The following is a 19,972-nucleotide window of genomic DNA, read 5'->3' on the forward strand; positions in this document are numbered from 1 at the left end:
CAAAAAAAATCACAGTTGTAAATAAAGCACTACTGAACTGACAAACGCAGAAGTGTCCGTCTGTGGGTCATGTGTCACAATGAATTTCTAAGGAAATTATATGGTTACAGTTGCTCCAAGACAATAATAACAGTAACAGACTGATATTTTTTGTGGTGGTGTTTTTAACCCAGTTCAGTTCATTATCTGTGTGTACCCCGAGGTATTTATAGTCCTCCAAAATGTCCGCATCAACCCCTTGAATTGAAACAGGGGTCACACGTTTCCTGGTCCTCCTACAGTCCACAATCAAGTCTTTGTTATTTGTCACACTGATACTGCTCACACCATGTGACAAAGGAGTTGACCACAGCCCAATACTCCATCTCAACACCCTCACTAATGTATCCACCCACTGCAGAGTCATCAGAAAATTTCTGAAGATGGCAGCTCTCTGTGCAGTAGCTAAAGTCTGTGGTGCTGAGGGTGAAGAGGAAGGGGGAGAGGACGGTCCCTTGTGGTTCCCCTGTGTTGCTGATCACCTTGTAAGACACACAATGTTGAAGATGCACATATTGTGGTCTTCCTGACAGGTAATCAACAATCTGGGACATGAGAGACACATCCACCTGCAACGCTGTCAGCGTATCATCCAGAAGGGTTGGCCTGATGGTACTGAATGACTGGAAGGCTGGGGACTCAAACGACAGTCAGGACCCGATCCTCAACCCAGGGTATGAGGGACCAGGCAGCGAAGGCATAGAGGACACAGGAAAAAATGTCTTCGAAATGGGTTTTCTTTATATTCACAATCATCCTGGAGTGCCCAGAATGGGCACTCCAGACTTTCATGTCAACCAAAAGTATATATATGTACTAATACTGTAGCCAGAAGAACACAATGAACAGTTTCATACAGTTTTATGACTTTCAAGGTTTTCAAAGTATTGCCTCTCTGTTTGAAAACCTCACATATTACATACGAGGGATTTTACATACATACAACAAACTGTTGATTTTCTGAAGCTCCAAACTTTGCATGACCATCTCATAAAATAAGGTCTACTATATAACCCTGATGACACAGACGCACAAACCTGTTTGTTTGTCCTTCCTAGACCCCCACCTATTCACTGTGTTGTCTCCTCCTGAAGTTAAAATGTTAAGCCACATCTTTATGTCATTATGTACCAAAAAAAAAATCTGCAAACAAAAGAAAAATTTAAGTAAACCAATCTATAAACAAATCTAAATTTATGCTTGCCTAACTGATATTAATGTTGCAGTTCTGGAATGCAATGCCTTCTCCTTAAATTACCCTCGATACACACTGACACCATATCCTGGGGATTCAGCCCACGAATGGCCTTAGGATAAAAACTCCTCTTGAGCCTCTCTGTTTTTGTTCGGATGATGCGGAACCTTCTGCCTGATTTCAGAAGCTGGAACAGTTCGTTACTGGGATGTGATGGGTCCTTCAAAATCTGAGCTGCTCTAGTCCAGCATCTCCTGAAGTAAATGACCTGTAGGGAAGGGAGAGCAGTCCTGCAGCAGCATTCTGCCATACGGATCACTCTCTGAAGAGCTTTTTTATCCTTGACACAGCTGTTTCCATACCAGAATGCAAGGCTGGACTGGGACAAAAAATCGGCCCGGGCATTTTGACTAGAGACCGGCCCACCAGGATAAAGATTGAAAATGTGATGTCATTCAGGGGTAAAAACCGCAAAGGATTCTGGGAACTTGTGGCAAGAGGTACTAGCGCACGCAGGCTTTCAATTGAACTCAGTTACACAGCGCTTAAAAGAAACCCAAAAGATGGCAAGAAGCTGTTGTATTATTAACTGCAATAGCCGGTCGCATGACAGCCACGGGAAGCCGACGGGTAAAGAGATCGGTTGTTATCGGATTACGTCGTTGAAGAGAAATTGTTCGAGCCATGTTTCCGAAGTAACAAAGAGGCGACGGATGGTCTGGATATACCAAATATAACATCTCAGAACACTCCAGCTCACATGTTAGTCTGCTCCAAGCATTCCCACAAAGGTCAGAGTTTTGTAGTAGTTAATACGTAATTTTTCTTAACATAATTGGTGATATAGGTTACAAGCAAGTCTGGTGCTGAACAGAAATTGTGGCGCTATGCTCCTTTATTTATTGTGCATAAATAGTGAATTGTCCTGACACAATATTGCGTTTCGCTTCTGTTATTATGGTACATTGACAAAAACATATACTTTTATTCACAGGATAAAACAGTTGTTTTGTATCACTAATTGCCCAGTACGATTACAGCATACAGTATTATTGTCACTGCTACATTTCTGTAATGCGAACCAGAAATTATTTCCACTACTAATTAATTAAATGGTAAATGGCCTGTATTTATATAGCGCTTTACTAGTCCCTAAGGGGGCGACCGTGGCTCAGGGGGTTGGGAATCGCATCTGTAACCGGAAGGTCGCCGGTTCGATCCCTGGGCTCTCTGTCCTGGTCGTTGTGTCCCTGGGCAAGACACTTTACCCTACTTGCCTACTGGTGTTGGCCAGAGGGGCCGATGGCGCGATATGGCAGCCTCGCTTCTGTCAGTCTGCCCCAGGGCAGCTGTGGCTACAACTGTAGCTTGCCTCCACCAGTGTATGAATGTGAGAGTGAATGAATAGTGGTATTGTAAAGCGCTTTGGGTGTCTTGAAAAGCGCTATATAAATCCAATCCATTATTATTATTATTATTATTAAGGACCCCAAAGCGCTTTACATATCCAGTCATCCACCCATTCACACACACATTCACACACTGGTGATGGCAAGCTACATTGTAGCCACAGCCACCCTGGGGCGCACTGACAGAGGCGAGGCTGCCGGACACTGGCGCCACCGGGCCCTCTGACCACCACCAGTAGGCAACGGGTGAAGTGTCTTGCCCAAGGACACAACGACCGAGACTGTCCAAGCCGGGGCTCAAACCGGCAACCTTCCGATTACAAGGCGACCTCCCAACTCTTGAGCCACGATCGCCCCCCTAATTACCGTTGAGCTCAAAGGTTATATTAATAAACGGTTAACAAATGTGTATGTCTGTGAAGGTTTTCAGTCATCCAGGTCATCGTAGTCAAAGGAGCTTGCAAAGAAAGGCGTCTGGACAGTGTTTTAGGTGTTTAGCAATGTTATAAGTGGCTGAGTTTATGCTACTGACTATGGGTCTGAGTGGGACAGCTTCCTTGTGGATTTTAGGAAGTCCGTAAATGCAGGGTATCGCATCCCCTGGGTAAAGGCGGTGATATGTAAGGCGGTCAATAATTTTGTCCTTTTCAAAGTCTTGAAGGCAAGCTATAACTTTCTTTTTGTAGCTGCTTGTGGGGTCTCGCTTTAAGGCTTCGTAGGTATTGTTGTCACTGAGGAGAGTAGTGATCTTTGTATGGTAATCTGTAGTGTTTAGGACCACGGTGCATCTTCCCTTATCAGCTGGTAAAACAGTGATGTTGTGGTCTTTGCTCAGGGAAGCGACGGCCTTCTTTTCCTGTATTGTGAGGTTGGATGGAGGGAGCGTGGCTGAGACTTTCATCCTGATTTGCTCTGCTTCTGTCTGTGATAATTTATTAATCCGTATGACAGATTCTGTGGCTGTGATGAGGTCCACTATGGGCAACTGTTGTGGAGAAATGGCAAAAATTGCTACCATCCTTGCTCCTCTTGTGGGGAACACCCCACACCACATCAAGAACTCCACCGACTTCACCGACAAGGTCCAGAAACCTACCCTGGATCCAGATGAAACCATGGTGTCCTTTGATGTAGTCTCTCTCTTCACTTGCATACCCACCACGGAGGCCGTGGAGACTGTCAGAAAACGACTACAAGAAGACAGCTCCTTAGAGGACAGGACCAACTTCACACCCGATCAGATCTGCACACTGTTAGACCTCTGCCTCACCACTACATATTTCAAGTACAACGAAGGCTTTTACAGAAAAAAACATGGCTGTGCCATGGGCTCCCCCGTGTCACCTATTGTAGCCAACCTTTACATGGAGGAAGTGGAAAGGAAAGTGGAAAGTTCAAAGGAAGAGTACCCAGCCACTGGTACAGATATGTGGACGACACCTGGGTCAAAATCAAGACACAAGAAGTGGAATCCTTCACTGCGCACATTAACTGTCACAGGCTGGGTCTCTGACCCAGCGCTCTGAGTTCATGTTTGTATTTGTCTCATTTTGTTATGTGATTAGTTTTGTGTCATTTCCTCTCTGTCTTTAGTTTGGGCAGCTTTTGTTTATTGTTCCTCTGGTTTTCTATGTTTTGGGTTCTTGTATTTATTCATTATGTATTAGGTCTGTTAGTTTGTGCTGTCATGTCTAGTTTTAGTATTTCCTGTTTTATTCTGACAGTGTCATGTGTTCTTTGTTCATTGCATTTAGCTTTCCTCCTCCTGGTCCTGTCATTTAGGTTTATGTCAGTCAGCTGTTTCCCCCATGTGTCTCCACTTCCCCTGATCACCTCATGTATGTATTTAAGCCCTCAGTTTTCTGCATGTCATTGTCGGGTCGTCTGTTTACCTCACCTCAGTCATAGTTCTAGTCTTCGTCTGTATTTCCACCTTAGTCATAGTCTTAGCCTGTTTATTCTCACCAGAGTCATAGTCATAGCCTGTTTATTTTTCCACCTCGGTCATAGTTATAGTTTTTGGTCTTAGTACCTTTAGTGTTTTGTTTCTTAGTGTTTTGCCAGTTCAGTGTTTTGTTTCTTAGTGTTTTGCCTGTTTGCTTTGGTCTCTTGGTTCATTTCCTGCCGTCATCGCAATAAAGGTTCACTTTTCTGTTAATCATTACTATTCCTCGTCATCATCTGCTTTTGGGTCCTGTTTCCGCACACATCGGCGCACCCCGCTGTGACATTAACGTGGTGGATAAAAACATCAAGTTCACCAGGGAAGACACAAAGGACAACTGTTTGCCTTTCCTGGACTGCACTGTGCACATTGAAGAGAACGGCAACCTCAACATCGAAGTTTACCGGAAGCCCACACACACGGACCAGTACCTCCTCTTTGACTCCCATCACCCTCTGGAACACAAGCTTGGAGTAATTAGGACCCTACACCACCGGGCAGAACATGTTCCCTCTAAGCCTGAAGGAAAAAAGAAGGAACACACACATGTAAAGAAGCACTCAAAACGTGCGGCTATCCTAAATGGGCGTTCTTAAAGTCAGCAAAGAGGCACAGAAAAGAAGTCCAGACACCAGCGAGGGAAGATAAGAAAGACAGACGCAACAACATTGTCATCCCCTATGTAGCCGGTGTATCAGAAAAACTCAGGAGAGTTTTCTCCAAGCATGACCCAGCAACACGCTCAGACAAAAACTGGTTCACCTGAAAGACAAAACGCCAAAACACAAACTTAACAATGTGGTGTATGCTGTACAGTGCAGCGAGGAATGCTCAGACCTCTACATTGGAGAGACCAAACAGCCACTTCACAAGCGCATGGCACAACACAGAAGAGCCACCTCCACAGGACAAGACTCAGCTGTCCATCTGCATCTTTCTTAAGGATAAAGGACACTCTTTTGAGGATGCCAATGTTCACATTTTGGACAGAGAGGACAGATGGTTTGAAAGAGGAGTGAAAGAAGCCATCTATGTCCACTGTGAGCGACCATCTTTGAACAGAGGCGGTGGTTTACGACACCAACTCTCTGCCATCTATAATCCAGTTTTGAGATCCCTTCCCAGACGCCTTAACGCCCACTCACATCCTGGGCCATCTGATCTCAGGAATTCGCATGATAAGGTGGGGCCAGGTTTCACAATGAACACACCCGAAACTCTGGCTGATTGGGACCCACACCCAGTTTCACACCTTGGCTCAGGCGATTAGAGGATCATCAGGGGGTCCTTTTGTCCCTCTGTGGGGGGTCACTCCCACTAGGTTTATATCTGGGACTCTCCGCCATTTGACCTTAGAACTGAAGAAGCTTCTTGGATGAGAGGTGAAACGTCTTCAAGTAACTTAAAGAAGTCCAGACGCCTTTCTTTACAAGCTCCTTTGATTAACGAATGTGTATTTATGACGATGATTTGTGAGACTGGTAAACTTACCTTTGTTCGTACGATGGTCTTTCGTTCTACACGGTGCATTTCAAGGTCCTGTCACATCCGTCGGTAAACTGTACCTGGGCTTGTTGCAGTGACCTGAAGTTACTAAACTTCATGAGTGTATGCACTCACTCCAAGAACCGTATAATTATAAATCTGAGCGTGGTGAAAGTTGGGCAGCACGCTAACGTCTTTTGTCCACTCTGTGTGCTCCTAAGGGTCTGACCCTTTCACTCCTTTTATTTTTTCCTCGTATCTTTTCTTTGTCTTTTTGTCGAGTCTGTCTTTGTACGGACCGGCATTGTTCTCCTTTTGTTTTGTACATTCCTTTTTTGTGCGGCAAAGAAAAAAACAAGAAGGTATTGGAACCGGAGAATGAACGTTTTGCGGTGCTGCAAATGCTTGCATTTGATGCGGTGTTTGGATTGTTTTGCCACGAGTTCCCGGCATGCAATGCGCGAAAATCACGTGATTGCTAAACAAGGGGGAGGGTGCATCCGGCCTCCTCGGCTGTAATTGGTCCAGCCCAGAGTCGATCATGACCAATTGGCCAATCCAACACCTTTCATTATATATACCCTTCCTAAAAAAAAAAAAAAAAATCCATCGGCCCATAAAAACAAAAAATCGCCAGTGGCCCACCGGGCAAATGCCCGGTATGCCCGATGGCCAGTCCAGCTATGCCAGGATGTGATGTTCTGTGTGAGGATGCTCTCCACAGCGCCTGTATAGAAAGTCCTGAGGATCACTGGAGAGACCCTGAACTTCCTCAGTTGTTGTAGGTGGTACAGGTGCTGCCTAGCCTTCTTGGTCTGGACCTGAATGTGGGCAGACCATGTCAGGTCTGAGGAGATGTGGACACTGAGATACTTGAAGGACTGCACTCTCTCCACTGGAGCTCCATTAATGATAATGGGCTTGTAGTCCCTGCTGACCCCTTCTGAAGTCCACCATCAGCTCCTTGGTCTTGCCGACGTTCAGCTGGAGGTGGTTGTCCTGGCACCACGATGCCAGATTCTTCACTTCATCCATGTAGCCCGCCTCATCGTTGTTGGAGATATAATATAACTAATTTGCATATGACTATTGCTCAAATGAATGAGTTATGAAATCTGACCAGCTTAAAAGTATTATTCAATTACATTTATCAATTATCATTATTCAATTACTCGCCTCTGTCAGTGCGCCCCAGGGCAGCTGTGGCTACAATGTAGCTTGCCTTCACCAGTGTGTGAATGGGTGGATGACTGAATGTAGTGTGAAGCGCTTTGGGGTCCTTAGGGACTAGAAAAGCGCTATACAAATGCAGGCCATTTACCATCATGTGAAACACTGAATATAAAATGAACACAAATCAATTAACAATAAAAAATAAATTTATGCTCGGACAGAGTGAAGTGTAAACGGAGCACCTTCATGCTTAACAAGAAGGAATGTCCGAATATCAGTGTGATGAAATGAGTCATTAGAGTCTTAAAAACAAAACAGCACAATCATAATATTTCTATTAATAGCCTACCCATTTATAAATCCAGCCAGAAGACAGTCATCCACATGAAAAACAACCACTATACATTACTTAGAAATGCATTAGCAGAGTAAAGAAAACTTTTTTAAATATAAAGTATCTGGAGTTTTCAGGAAGCCCCACCCCTTCCTGGTACTTTACTAGACTATGGCTGTGTCCCAATTCAGGATCTGCATGCTTGAAGTACGTGCACTACGCGTACTACGTACGGTGCGTACTATAAGTACGAGAAGTGCCCGCGAGAAATGTTTCATACAGCATTGTGTGACATAAATGAAAGAGAAAAAATGTTTTGTTGGTCATTCAGCATTCATAGCATGCAGAAGTTGCATTTCACTTACAATGATGCAATGAGAATCCTACCTACCATCTACCTAGAGGAGGGAGTGCCAGTCAGATGTTTATGTTAGGTTAGGGTGTTTGTACTTTTAAAGTACTTTTGAAGAAGTTAATGTTCACTTTTGTAGAGTATTTGGATGCTCCGGCTAACGCTATGATTTCAGCACTCACAAATCCTACTGTGAGTTATTCCCATCATTTATCCAGTCTGAGGAAGCTGGTTTAAGACTTTATGTGTAAACTGATTTCTTTTAATTGTACTGTTTGTAGCATTGGGCCTGTGTTCATTATATTTGTAATATGGTTTAATGTTTAAATATATTTTTATATTTTCATTTTGGTTTTATAAGTTGTGCTTTGTGTAATCATGGACTTAAGTCTTTTATTAAAGCTTTCATTGATTCATAGTTGTTTATTATTACTGAAGATATTTTTGTTATTTGGAGATAAAGGGTCAGATAAGGGTTTCTCATCCAGACAGATTTAGTTATAGTCAAATATGTTTACAGTTTGATTACAAAATGCATCAAAAGGATCATGACTGTTGCCGACAACAACTGGAAAACTGAGTCACTAAGTCCATCCCGCACTACAGGGGGCGAAACTGAGCGACCCGATCTCGTCAGATGTAACCCGGAAGCAGTAACACGAAGCTCTCAAGCTGGAAGGAGATGTAGGTTTAATAAGATCGGATTCATGAGGAAAATGAAATTCAAAGTTTGTCTCCAGAGGCTGACAGCTACTCAGACCGCAGTTACAACACATTCAGGTGATGGGAGCCAGAAAGACTCAATAAATCTCCTTTTAAATCCATTTTTTCTGCTCAAGTGACCGACATTCCTCCAGAATCCTCTTTGCACTTTTACATTTTTTGTTGATGCAAGTGTTTGTTCTCTGATATGACAGCTCATTTAGATGAGAGGAAATCAGAAATGGCGGCAGCAGAAATAAAGACTGATTCAGGTTAAATAACGGCGAGTTGATGGTAGACCCTTTAAAGCAGAAATCGGTTAGTATCCGTTAATATGTGTGGATCCAGCCACATGATTTAGAACAACCCGCTGAACTTAACCTGCACGAAAATAGATGTAATTCTTGATTCTTTAGGCGCTAAAGTCTCATTATTACAGAAGCGTTTTTTCTTTGAGAAACATTCTAAAGTGTTTTTGAATCACAGTATAAAATGTTTAATATGAACCAATGCAATATTTTTTATCAAAGTCTGAAAGGTTTCGTAAGCACTCGTTTTAATCATTTTGTAAACAGCAGTTACGAAAGGTTTTGTAACCCGCACAAACGAAGAGTTTGAATTTCCCGCAATCGTTTAGGGGTCACGAGAGCACTTCTCGCGACCTGATTGGCTCGGTCCCTCCCGACTGTTTAAAGGGGCTCATTTAGCTGCGTGCCCATTGGCCAGCAGTTCTAGCGCCAAGATTCCAATAAAAGGGCGAGCAGCGGAAGCCCTATACTGTCTCCGTCTATCTGCAGCTACTAAGCTTTAGCTTTCTGCTCCTTTTAGCTTCTTAGTGTTTTTTCTTTGTGTCCGTTTGAACCCGAAAAGTCACAATGCTGACCGCGCGCTCCCCGCTCTCCGTGAAGAACGAGCAGACCCTCAGCGGGCAGCTGGACAAAATGTCTCTGGACAAAGAGAACACGGTGAGGCTGCTTCAGGTTCCCGCTCACAGAGGCCGCCGATTCTTTAACGTCACCGAACAATTACAGGTATCGATAAAGAGTCGCTGTGTGTGCTGACGGTCTGTGTCTCCTTTCAGCCTCCGGGCCCGAACAGCAGCCGCATCCTGGCGTCCAAAACCGCGCGGAGGATCTTCGACGCTGCTGCGGTAAGTGAGAGAAAAGCCGCAGGAAGCTTCGCACATTTAGCGGATTCCTCATATCAGCGGACCGAGTTGATGCTGAGCTCACTGACGGCAGCAGATGTGGCGCCTAAACTGTGGCCGTGGCGCCAACAGTGAGCGGCAGGGCTGAGGTCGGTTCAGGGTTCTAGTTTATTAGGAAGAGCTGCTGTGGTGTTCAGGTTTTATGCCGTTTCTGTTATTTTGTCCACCACCTTCAGATCAGTGAACGATACAGGCAGCAAATCTGCACAAACTTTAACTTTTCACTGTTTTTGCTCCAGAATCGATGAATAAGCTAATCAATAATCCTGAGCAATGATCTTTGTCTTCAGCCCAAAGTGAAAAAGAGCAGCAGCTCGCAGGAGGAGGAGCCTCTGCTGAAGGACAACCCTCGCCGCTTCGTCATCTTCCCCATCGAGTACCACGATATCTGGCAGATGTACAAGAAGGCAGAGGCGTCCTTCTGGACGGCAGAGGAGGTAGGTAGAGCTGTAATGGGGCGGGGCTTGATGCTGGACGCCGTGATGCTGACGTGCCCTTTCTGTGCAGGTGGATCTGTCCAAGGACCTGCAGCACTGGGATGCCATGAAGGACGAAGAGCGCTACTTCATCTCCCACGTGTTGGCCTTCTTTGCCGCCAGCGACGGCATCGTCAATGAGAACCTGGTGAGCCGCTGCGCCTGCTCTTACAGATGGTTTTGAGGTCACGGACCGCTGTAACACTCTTGTTGTCGCTCTTTGACCAACAGGTGGAGCGCTTCATGCAGGAAGTGCAGGTAACGGAGGCCCGGTGTTTCTACGGTTTCCAGATCGCCATGGAGAACATCCACTCAGAGATGTACAGCCTGCTGATCGACACGTACATCAAGGACCCCAAAGAGAGGTACGCAGGAGGCGGGGCCAAATACTGTTCTGTAGTGGCTTAACTGGCCTGTACTGATCTAACTGGTGAGTCACGATGTGTTCCCGCCCTCAGAGAGTACCTGTTTAATGCCATCGAGACGCTGCCGTGCGTGAAGAAGAAGGCTGACTGGGCGCTCAACTGGATCGGCAACAAGAACGCCACCTACGGTAAATAAGCTGCTGCCCATTAGGCCACCTGACGCAATGGTTCCACCTCAAGCAGCTTCATTGATTATTGTCTGTTTATTGATCTGCAGGAGAGCGCGTGGTGGCCTTTGCCGCTGTGGAGGGGATCTTCTTCTCGGGTTCGTTCGCCGCCATCTTCTGGCTGAAGAAGAGAGGCCTGATGCCCGGCCTGACCTTCTCCAACGAGCTCATCAGCAGAGACGAGGTGAGGCGCCCTGTTGGTGTCAGATTGCAGGTATTGATCCAGTGATGATGTCACTCTTAACGTGTGTTTGTGTGCCTGCCGCGTTTAGGGTCTGCACTGTGACTTTGCCTGTCTGATGTTCAAACACCTGGTGAACAAACCGCCCAAGGAAACTGTCATCAGCATCATCAAGAACGCCGTGGAGATCGAGCAGGTGAGTCCCAGCTGCAGGTGAAGCTGCTCTGCTGGGCCCACTGGTTCATGGTGGATTTACTGGTTCAGGATGGCTTTAATGGGTTTATTGGTTTGTGTGCAGGAGTTCCTGACTGACGCTCTGCCCGTCAAGCTCATCGGGATGAACTGCGACATGATGAAACGGTACATCGAGTTCGTGGCCGACAGACTGTTGCTGGAGCTCGGCTTCTCCAAGGTAACGCCCCACACAGGTCATGTAATCATGTGACTGACTTAAAGGCAGAAAAACAGCATCACAACACTCATCTCAGTGACAAGCTAAACTTAAAATAAAACATGATCAGTTCTCCACACAGACACATTTCAGGAACTCTTTGACCTCAGAGAGCAACGTGATGAAAGTGATGGTGTGAGTGATGATGAAGTGCGCAGGGGTACGGACCTCAGCCAGTGATGGGGGCTGAGTGCTGCTGCAGAGTCTGATCAGAGGACGAGTGGTTCTCTGATGGGCAGCGGCAGTGCGACACAGACGCCTATCTGAACTCGCCCATGGGTGGGGGCGGGTGACCTCAGGGTGGGGGCAGTGGGTGGAGCTGACTGACATGGTGTTTCTGTGTGCAGATCTACCGGGTGGAGAACCCTTTTGACTTCATGGAGAACATCTCCCTGGAGGGAAAGACCAACTTCTTTGAGAAGCGGGTGGGCGAGTACCAGAGGATGGGCGTGATGGCGACGCCCACGGACAACACCTTCCGGTTGGACGCTGACTTCTGAGGCGGCGGCTGCTCTTTGGACTTCAGCCAGTTGGATTGCAGGCAGGACTGCAGTCGGGTTCAAACGTTTGTTTGTTTGTTTGTTTGTTTTTTCTTTCTTTTTGTACATAGACTTTGTAGAGTTTTTATTAAGTCTTATTATAGTTTTAAATATGTACATTTTTGTAATAAAGCAACTGTTTGTAAAAAGCAGACTCTTCAGTTTCACATCTGTAACATCTTTCTAAATCACCGTAGTCCCATCATTTCAGGCCGGACAAGGCTGGAAGTGAGCGACTTGCACTGGACAGCCTAGCCAATGATGTGCTGCTGCTGTCACAGTTGCAGATGTGTTGTACAGAAATGGAGATGATCTTCATTTCTGTACAACTCATCTGATCTGAATTAAGACTCTGAGGCTGAGCAACCACAGCCGTGTATAAATAGACTTTTGGGGTTGTTTAGTCTTAAACAAGTTTTCCGAGAATCTACAAAAATTTCCCCAAGTGTCCCCAAAGTTTTTACCCATCATGGTTGCAGCCTCTTGAAATGAAGACAATGCACTGACTTCTCTACACAATGAGTTGTAGAGGGAACAACAGCCGTGGCAGTTTGTCCTAAAACAACAGCGGTAATCTGCACATTTAAATATTTCAGATATTGATCATTTTTGAGAATATTTTATTTTCATAATGAAGACAGCACTGGTGTTTCTAGTTTAACAAAAACCCTGCAGTCCAGTGGTGGGATGGCATCTCTTTGTGAGACAGAATTGGATGTACTCATGGGATATGTAGTTTGTACTCAGTGTACACTTTGAGGTCCAGTGTTGTATCTGTTAAACTAACAGGCTGCATCAAGTTGATGTCAAGGCCGCCAGCAACATGTGATGTGGAGGGTCAAAGGTTAAGGATTTTCCTTTAATTTGTCACTCACAGGAGGATGTAAGGAAGGATATAACCTGTCTCTGTTCTGGATAAAAGGCTGGCGCTTCAGTGTTCATACGTTATAAACATGTGACTCAGACATGATAATATTCATGTCTTGTTTGTCCTGGTGGCTGACAGCAGGTTTGGAGATAATTGAGCAGTTATACATTTTATTTATTCCAAAATAAATAAAAACATTTTCCAGAAGTTTTTCAGTGTTAATCACTCAGCAAACCACATTTTGACAATAATGTTCACTGAGATGATTTCCTCATATTTTTTTTTTTGTTTGTTTTTTTTCTCAGAGGTCAATCGGAAACCTCGCAGTCTCCCATCAATCATTTATTGGAACCACGAGACTGATTTTTCCACCTCCGCAGTCTCTAAGGAGAGGACAGTGACGTCATCACCAAGGACCACAACGTGTTTTACATAACAACAGTTTAGACCAAAAACACGCTTTTTAGTTTAAAGTGGGTTTAACTATATTTCTACGAGAATTCAGTTGACATTACTGTGTGCTCTGATTTTATCTTCGGGTCTGTAGTCTTTGGTCTTATCTTTGAACACGTGATCCGCGTGACGTCATAAACGGAAGTAAACAAACGAAGTAGTCAGAAAGAGCTGCGGAGACGCTATTCTGCGCAAAAATGTCGATTTCCAACCCGAGGCAGGTGTTCCACAACCCGGTAAGATATCCTATGGTTTCGAATTGATCTCTATCATCAGTTTTCATTCTCATTTTCAAGGATAAATCGATTGTTGATCGACGATGCTTCTGTGAAGGGACCAGTTAGCATTTTAGCTCACCTAACAGCCTTAAACAATGACTATCTTATGTTAAACATTCTTTTAAAAAATATTCGAAGTGTTTTAAATACACTGACAAACAACGGAAAGAGTTCGGATTCAATATCATCCGCTAAAAACTTTATTTATAGGAAACCTTTGGTACTGCCGCACTGCGGAACACACGTTCAGAGAGGCTGGCTTGACATGAGTTTCGGTCACATGAGATGCTGTGTGGGTTAAGCGTGTTTTTGTTTTGTTTTTTCAGGTTGAATTAGAGACCATGTATTTAAAGTGTGATTTTAAGTATGTTTGAGTTTAGATGTGAACACATCTGAGACAATTTGTAAAATATCTTCAAAATTGTATTCAGTTTGACACTGATTATTTATCATGAATCGTTCTTCTACATCACGTGTGACATCGTGTAAATATAATAACTGACCCCTGGGATTCCGGCTTTAGTGTCATCCACTGAAAACTTTGTTTCGTCAACCTTTTTGGACAAACTGTGTTAAAGATTAGTGCCTCCGCCCAGCATCATTTTTAGAGTCGCATGTCACCCTGTTCGTGTTTTATTTTAGACCGAATTAAAGAACAGGTCGGCACAGTTTGATTTGATCTGATCTGGTGGGTTGGATATATAGAAAATTTAAAATATGCAAAAATTTTAGTGGGTTTTCGTCTAGTTTAAGGAGTGAGTTCAATTAATTTCAATTCAATTTTGTCTATACAGTGCCAAATTACAACGGCATTCGCACTTTGTATTGTAAGGCAGACCCTACAATAATACATAAAGAGAAAAACCCAACAATCATATGACCCCCTATGAGCAAGGACTTTGGCAACAGTGGGAAGGAAAAACTCCCTTTTAACAGGAAGAAACCTCCAGCAGAATCAGGATCAGGGAGGGGCGGCTATCTGCTCTGTGGGGGAAGACAGGACAAAGACATGCTGTGGAAGAGAGCCAGATATTAATAATAACTAATAATTAAATGCAGAGAGGTCTATTAACACATAGTGAGCAAAGAACAAATGCCCAGTGTATCGTGGGAATCCCCCAGCAGCCTCCACCTATTGCAGCACAACTAGGGGAGAATTCAGGGTCACCTGATCCAGCCGTAACTAGCAAAAAGGAAAGTTTGAAGCCTGAACTTAAAAGTAGAAATGGTGTCTGTTTCCTGAATTCAAACTGAAAACTGGTTTAGAAGAAGAGGGATCTGAAAACTGAAGGCTCTGCCTCTCATTCAACTTTTAAATACTCTAGGAACAACAAGTAAGTCTGCAGTGTGATATATGGTACATATTGTACTATAAGGTCATTACGATAAGTTGGGGCCTTATTGTTTAAGACCTTGTATGTGAGGAGCAGGATTTTGAATTCTGTATTTAACAGAGTGCCAATGAAGGGAAGTCAGTATAGGAGAAATCTGCTCTGTCTTTCTGTTACATTTTTTATAACTTCTTCTGAAATGTAGAGGAGATATTTGTGCATGAAGATTGAGAATGGAGAAGTTTTTTTTTAAATGATTCAAACTAAAAGCAAAAAACTCCAATATGAATAAAACATGTGATTCGTGCAAAAAATTCAGTCACCCGCCAGGATAAAATCTACTAATGAAAGCAGGAAGAAAATGTTCACAGTGAACAAGAGGAGGTAAAAACAGGCCTTCAGATCTAGACAAATAAAACCTGCAGGAAGTCTCGACCTGCTGAGAGAACAAAACCAGCTTTAAATCAGTGACTCAGCTGCTGAAAGCTGCCCTTCATAAAACTGCTGATATGATTATTAACAGTCAAAAAGAAAAAGGTTTGAATTCAGCTCAAACATGTGAGAAACAACAGAGATTCTTTGTTGGGATGTTAGCAGAGCTGTGGGCAAAAGTAAAGTAACTTGAGGACTGTAATTCAATTCAACTTTCTTTCTTTAGCACCAGTTTACAATTACAGTCGTCTTTGGGTGGACAGGTCACCCAATTCAGATCCACCTATAAACTTATATATTCTCCTGCAGGTGGAGTACTGTTTGAAGTTTAATAATAATGATCACATGACCAGAGGTGGGACGTAAAGTGCAAATACTTTGTTGGTACTTGAGTAGTTTTTTTTTTTTTTCTGACTTCTTTTTATTTTCACTCCCTACATTTGAAACAAACACCTGAACCTTCTGCTCCTCACATTTTCAGAACGGACTTCAGGTTTGACGTCTTTGGGGGAGTTATTATTTTATCACTGTGAGCCTCAAACATCAAACTTATCTGAGCCTGAACAGAAACACATGACAGGCAGTCCTATTCGTTTATTAGTCCCCTGAGGATGTCACATGAAGACCAGAACCACTGCAGGTGTCCGTAAACTGCGCTTGCTGTACTTCAGCATCTAGTTAGCCAAGATGAGCGAGCACTTTTGCCACCTTTGCACATGACTCGTCACACAGTCTTACTGTGGTGACTCAAGTGAGCTAGCAGGTGTCTTTACCTGGAGTCAGAATCGTTTGACTACAAGTGCGGAACAAGCTTAATGAGAATACTTTGGACTTGAAAGCGGAACTGACGGCCTGATACAGACAGACAGTCCAAAGACCTGAGAGCAGATTATTTACTGCTCTGCTTTTATTTTAGTTATCTTTTTATAATCAAATCAAAGCTGTCTGTGAAGGTTCGCAGTGATCCAGGTCATGGTAGTCTAAGGAGCTTGGAAAGAAACGCGACTGGACATCTTTAAGTTTCTTGAAGACGTTTCACCTCGTCTCATGGAAAAGCTTCTTCACTTCACTTCTTCACGTTTCTTGAATCTGTTTAGACACGTTTATTTCACTTTATTTCAAATCCACAGACGTGGATCTGTGCTGCATACAGGGTAACACATTCAAGCCCAGGAGGGGAGACACACCCATCTCCGGGTCAGAGCCCAGGTAAACAGGAGGGTTGTGTCAGGGAGGACATTCGGCATAAAATCTGTGCCAAATCAAACTTTTGGAAAAACCTCTACACGTATCTACAAATTTCATATATTTAAACAGGTGGAGGTTTTCTCTGAGCGTCTCTAAGTGAAAGCAGGAGAATTTCTGTGATTCTCCTGTTACATTCTAATTTCAGATTCTAATCTGATCAGCTGCTGACGGAGCTTTGAGCTCTGGTTCATTCACACCGATCTAGTCCCTCCTCTCAGGTGTTTCTAGGTGTTCTCTGTGGTCATCTGACCCTCCTCATGTTTGTGGTGTTCTGTCCACAGTCGATTCCCTTTGCTGGGACGATCCTGGGTGGGTTCTTGCCAGGTGAGATGGTTCTGATCAAGGGCTCTGTGCCGTCTGGTGCTGACAGGTGAGGATGCCGATCTTCATCATCAATCGGATATTTAAAAAAAAAAAAAACGTCAGAGTCGGGGTGCAGATTCTTAAAGCGGGATCTTCTCTCTCTGTTCGCTGTCTCACAGGTTCCAGGTGGACTTCACCTGCGGCAGCAGCGTGAAGCCGCGGGCCGACGTAGCGTTCCATTTCAACCCGAGGATCAAAAAGTCGTCCATCGTGTGCAACACGCTGACGAAAGAGTGCTGGGGCCGCGAACAGATCCACTACGAGATGCCCTTCAGGCTCGAGGTCGACTTCGAGCTCATCATCCTCATCCTCCAAGACCAGTTCAAGGTGAGAGACGAGCCGACCAATCAGGTGTCAGAGAAGAGTCAGCACGGCAGAGTTTAACTGTTCAATGCAAGTCAAACTGGTGTCCAGCGATGTGTTGTTTTCCGTGCGTGTTCAGGTGGCTGTGAATGGCGCCCACCTGCTGGAGTACAAACACAGAGTGGAGCTGGAGCGTGTTGACACCATCAGCATCTCAGGAAAAGTCAAAGTTCAGGCTGTGGGCATCCTTTCCCCGAGCTCAGTGAGTGTCTCTGTAACCCGTGGCAACCTGCAGCTTTACCATCAGAGGGTTAACCTGTTTGTTTGTTTGTTTGTTTGTTTCAGAGCCCCACCTCTCCCGCTGGCAGTCCGCCCAATAAGGACACAGACGAATCAGCAATAATTGATCAGGTGTCCTTTCAATATCTGTGTTGCATTTCACTAGTATAGTTTTATGTTAGCTAAAGATTTGAAATCACTGTCTGATAGCATCTCTGGATGGCTGGCACTCATAAGGATTGTTTTCTGTGGAAGAAAAGTCACGTGATCTGCGAAATGCTTCCAAATATGAAAGCCCCGCCCCTTTCATGTGACTGCACAGGTCAAATCCTGAGTTACTTACCCAGTTGATAACCAGCTTGGTGTGAACTCTGACCCTCACTGTTAGCTTAAGTGGATCATAACAGAAAGATAACGTGGGTATCTTCATAGCACAGGACACGAGTCATCACAGGGCAGCGGAAATGTGGACCTTTCTGGAGAAACTGCGTCTGTTTTTTGATCAGCGTCGGATGTGGTCTGATTGGCTAGAGTTATGCATCAGTCGATCAGATTTTAATCAGATTTTTTTTTCCATGCGTTTCAGCCAGTGTTCTCCTCATCAGGTGATTTGGTGAGTTTTCCTGATCAAATCATTGATTGATGATGCATTTATTTCTTACAATAACAACAGTTTAATACAAAGAAATTTGAATGAATTATTTTTAAAGCAACTTTTAGCTTATTTTACTTAACATAAATATGATCAATTAAAATCTGTTTTTTATATCAGTCATATTATATCAGCCCACATGGTTGGCCTGAAATCATATTTTGGTAAAGAAAATGATTTATCATATTTCACCCATTGATCTTACATTAATCAGTGAGATCACTGATCTTATTTGATACCAAATGATCTTCTAACTTTTAACACAGATCTAAATTTATATTTAAAACTATAAAGCCAAAAAAAGGGAAATGTTTTAGTGTGTCTGACTCTCTGTTTCCTACAGAGTATCCCGTTCAGAGGTCAGCTGGTTAATGGGCTGACAGTCGGACGCAGCATCATCATCAAAGGAGAGACCAATCAGAACGCAGAGAGGTAAGGATAATAAACAGCTGTGGGAGCCCAGTACAGAAACTGATCAAAGCGACAATCAGTGAGGCATCGATCAGAACTTAAATTAACTTTAGTAAAAATTTTGTTCTTGTTAATAACAACATAAGTTTTATATTCTTAAATTCATAATAAATTAATCACAGCTTTGTGAATACAGGCTCTGATTTACAAGCTGACTCCACAAGCTGCTCAGAGACATTATGTTTGTGGGGTTTAGGTATTGTTGAGCCAACTAACACAATGAAAACCTGACTGTGATGAATAACTTCTATGTAGTAAACCTGAAGTCTGGCGCCAGTAGAAACTGATTAGCTTAAACTGAAGTGCAATGTTTGGATTAAAGTCACTGAAACATTTTCAGAGTTTACAGGTTTTATTTAAATATAAATTTAAATTGAGTTATGTGACCGTCACTTGATCATCACAGACCACCTTGCATGAACCTGCAGAGAAAGTAAACATGAAGCAGTTCAGAGTTTCGGTTTAGCCTTTCATGGCTCATTAATGACATCACTTCCTGTTACAGTTTCTGCGTGAACTTGCGTCCAGCGACCGGGTCCGACATCGCTCTCCACCTGAACCCTCGCTTGAAGAAGCGTGTCTTTGTCAGGAACTCCTTTCTGTCCGACTGCTGGGGTCATGAGGAGATGGCGCTCGCTTCCTTTCCCTTTACTGCGGGGCAGTACTTTGAGGTGACCTTTGACCCCTGCCTTAACATCCACATGTTGTGATGGGTTTTTTTGTTTAATTTTTAAAACCTGCTGTCATCTCCCCACAGATGATCATCCGCTGCGACGCGCAGCACTTCAGAGTTGCCATGAATGGGCAGCACCAGCTCGATTACAAACACCGTATGAAGGAACTGAGCGCCATCAACCAGGTGGAGGTGAAAGGAGATGTGACACTGCTTGTCGTCAGAGTCCTCTGAGCGCCTGCTAACCATCATGAACACGAAGCCATAAAAAAACCACTGACGCCTCCTCCGTAACCAATCATTTAACAGATTCTAACTTCATTTCCTCTTTTACTAAAAACCCATGTCTTGTCCAGTGTCTTCAAAATAAAAGTCTGTCATTCCTCACATCTGTCCAGCTGTTTTGTTCCAAAAGCAGCTGCTGATGATAGTGGTGCTGGCGCCACAACAGGGACCAGATCATCGCCCAGCCGTGACGCTGGGTCAGATGTTGAGTTCAGATTAGTTTTCTCTATGAACATGACTTTAAGTTTACGCAGTC

The 19,972-nt window shown here is 44.0% G+C and overlaps 2 protein-coding genes and 1 non-coding gene across 5 annotated transcripts; all 3 read left to right on the top strand.

Moving 5' to 3' along the window:
- Positions 1-9,509: 9,509 nt before the first annotated feature.
- LOC146617657 (ribonucleoside-diphosphate reductase subunit M2) lies at positions 9,510-12,041 on the top strand. 3 transcript variants are annotated; one of them, XM_085372677.1, is made up of 10 exons: positions 9,510-9,599; positions 9,716-9,802; positions 10,132-10,278; positions 10,349-10,465; positions 10,549-10,682; positions 10,776-10,870; positions 10,960-11,093; positions 11,182-11,286; positions 11,389-11,502; positions 11,889-12,041. In XM_085372677.1, the coding sequence occupies exons 1-10, from the start codon at positions 9,510-9,512 to the stop codon at positions 12,039-12,041; spliced, it is 1,176 nt and encodes a 391-aa protein (XP_085228803.1). The 3 variants fall into 3 exon arrangements, with proteins under 3 accessions (XP_085228803.1, XP_085228805.1, XP_085228804.1); XM_085372679.1 differs by having other exon boundaries at positions 9,716-9,788; positions 10,139-10,278; XM_085372678.1 differs by having other exon boundaries at positions 9,716-9,784.
- Positions 11,678-11,813, top strand: LOC146617658 (small nucleolar RNA SNORD94). Its single transcript, XR_014906906.1, has one exon. It is a non-coding gene; the product is annotated as a small nucleolar RNA SNORD94 (small nucleolar RNA).
- A 1,512-nt stretch (positions 12,042-13,553) lies between the features above and the next one.
- LOC146617659 (galectin-8-like) lies at positions 13,554-19,812 on the top strand. The gene is made up of 9 exons (XM_085372682.1): positions 13,554-13,637; positions 16,972-17,060; positions 17,173-17,380; positions 17,496-17,618; positions 17,702-17,767; positions 18,222-18,248; positions 18,631-18,719; positions 19,264-19,429; positions 19,516-19,812. The coding sequence occupies exons 1-9, from the start codon at positions 13,599-13,601 to the stop codon at positions 19,663-19,665; spliced, it is 957 nt and encodes a 318-aa protein (XP_085228808.1). The 5' UTR covers positions 13,554-13,598; the 3' UTR covers positions 19,666-19,812.
- Positions 19,813-19,972: the final 160 nt, after the last annotated feature.

The sequence above is a fragment of the Diplotaxodon limnothrissa genome, linkage group LG15, assembly GCF_057381915.1.
Source record: "Diplotaxodon limnothrissa isolate DT_005_m linkage group LG15, D_limnothrissa_male_GT1.1, whole genome shotgun sequence".
NCBI lineage: Eukaryota > Metazoa > Chordata > Actinopteri > Cichliformes > Cichlidae > Diplotaxodon > Diplotaxodon limnothrissa.

What these genes read in the sequence shown, in the direction of transcription:
- LOC146617657 (XM_085372677.1), top strand. Translation starts at nt 9,510, where the DNA reads ATGCTGACCGCGCGCTCCCCGCTCTCCGTGAAGAACGAGCAGACCCTC. An exon ending in CCTTCTGGACGGCAGAGGAG is followed by an intron (nt 10,279 to 10,348) that starts GTAGGTAGAGCT and finishes CTTTCTGTGCAG; the next exon opens with GTGGATCTGTCCAAGGACCT. An exon ending in AGCTCATCAGCAGAGACGAG is followed by an intron (nt 11,094 to 11,181) that starts GTGAGGCGCCCT and finishes TGCCGCGTTTAG; the next exon opens with GGTCTGCACTGTGACTTTGC.
- LOC146617659 (XM_085372682.1), top strand. Translation starts at nt 13,599, where the DNA reads ATGTCGATTTCCAACCCGAGGCAGGTGTTCCACAACCCG. An exon ending in ACCAATCAGAACGCAGAGAG is followed by an intron (nt 18,720 to 19,263) that starts GTAAGGATAATA and finishes TTCCTGTTACAG; the next exon opens with TTTCTGCGTGAACTTGCGTC. An exon ending in CTGCGGGGCAGTACTTTGAG is followed by an intron (nt 19,430 to 19,515) that starts GTGACCTTTGAC and finishes ATCTCCCCACAG; the next exon opens with ATGATCATCCGCTGCGACGC.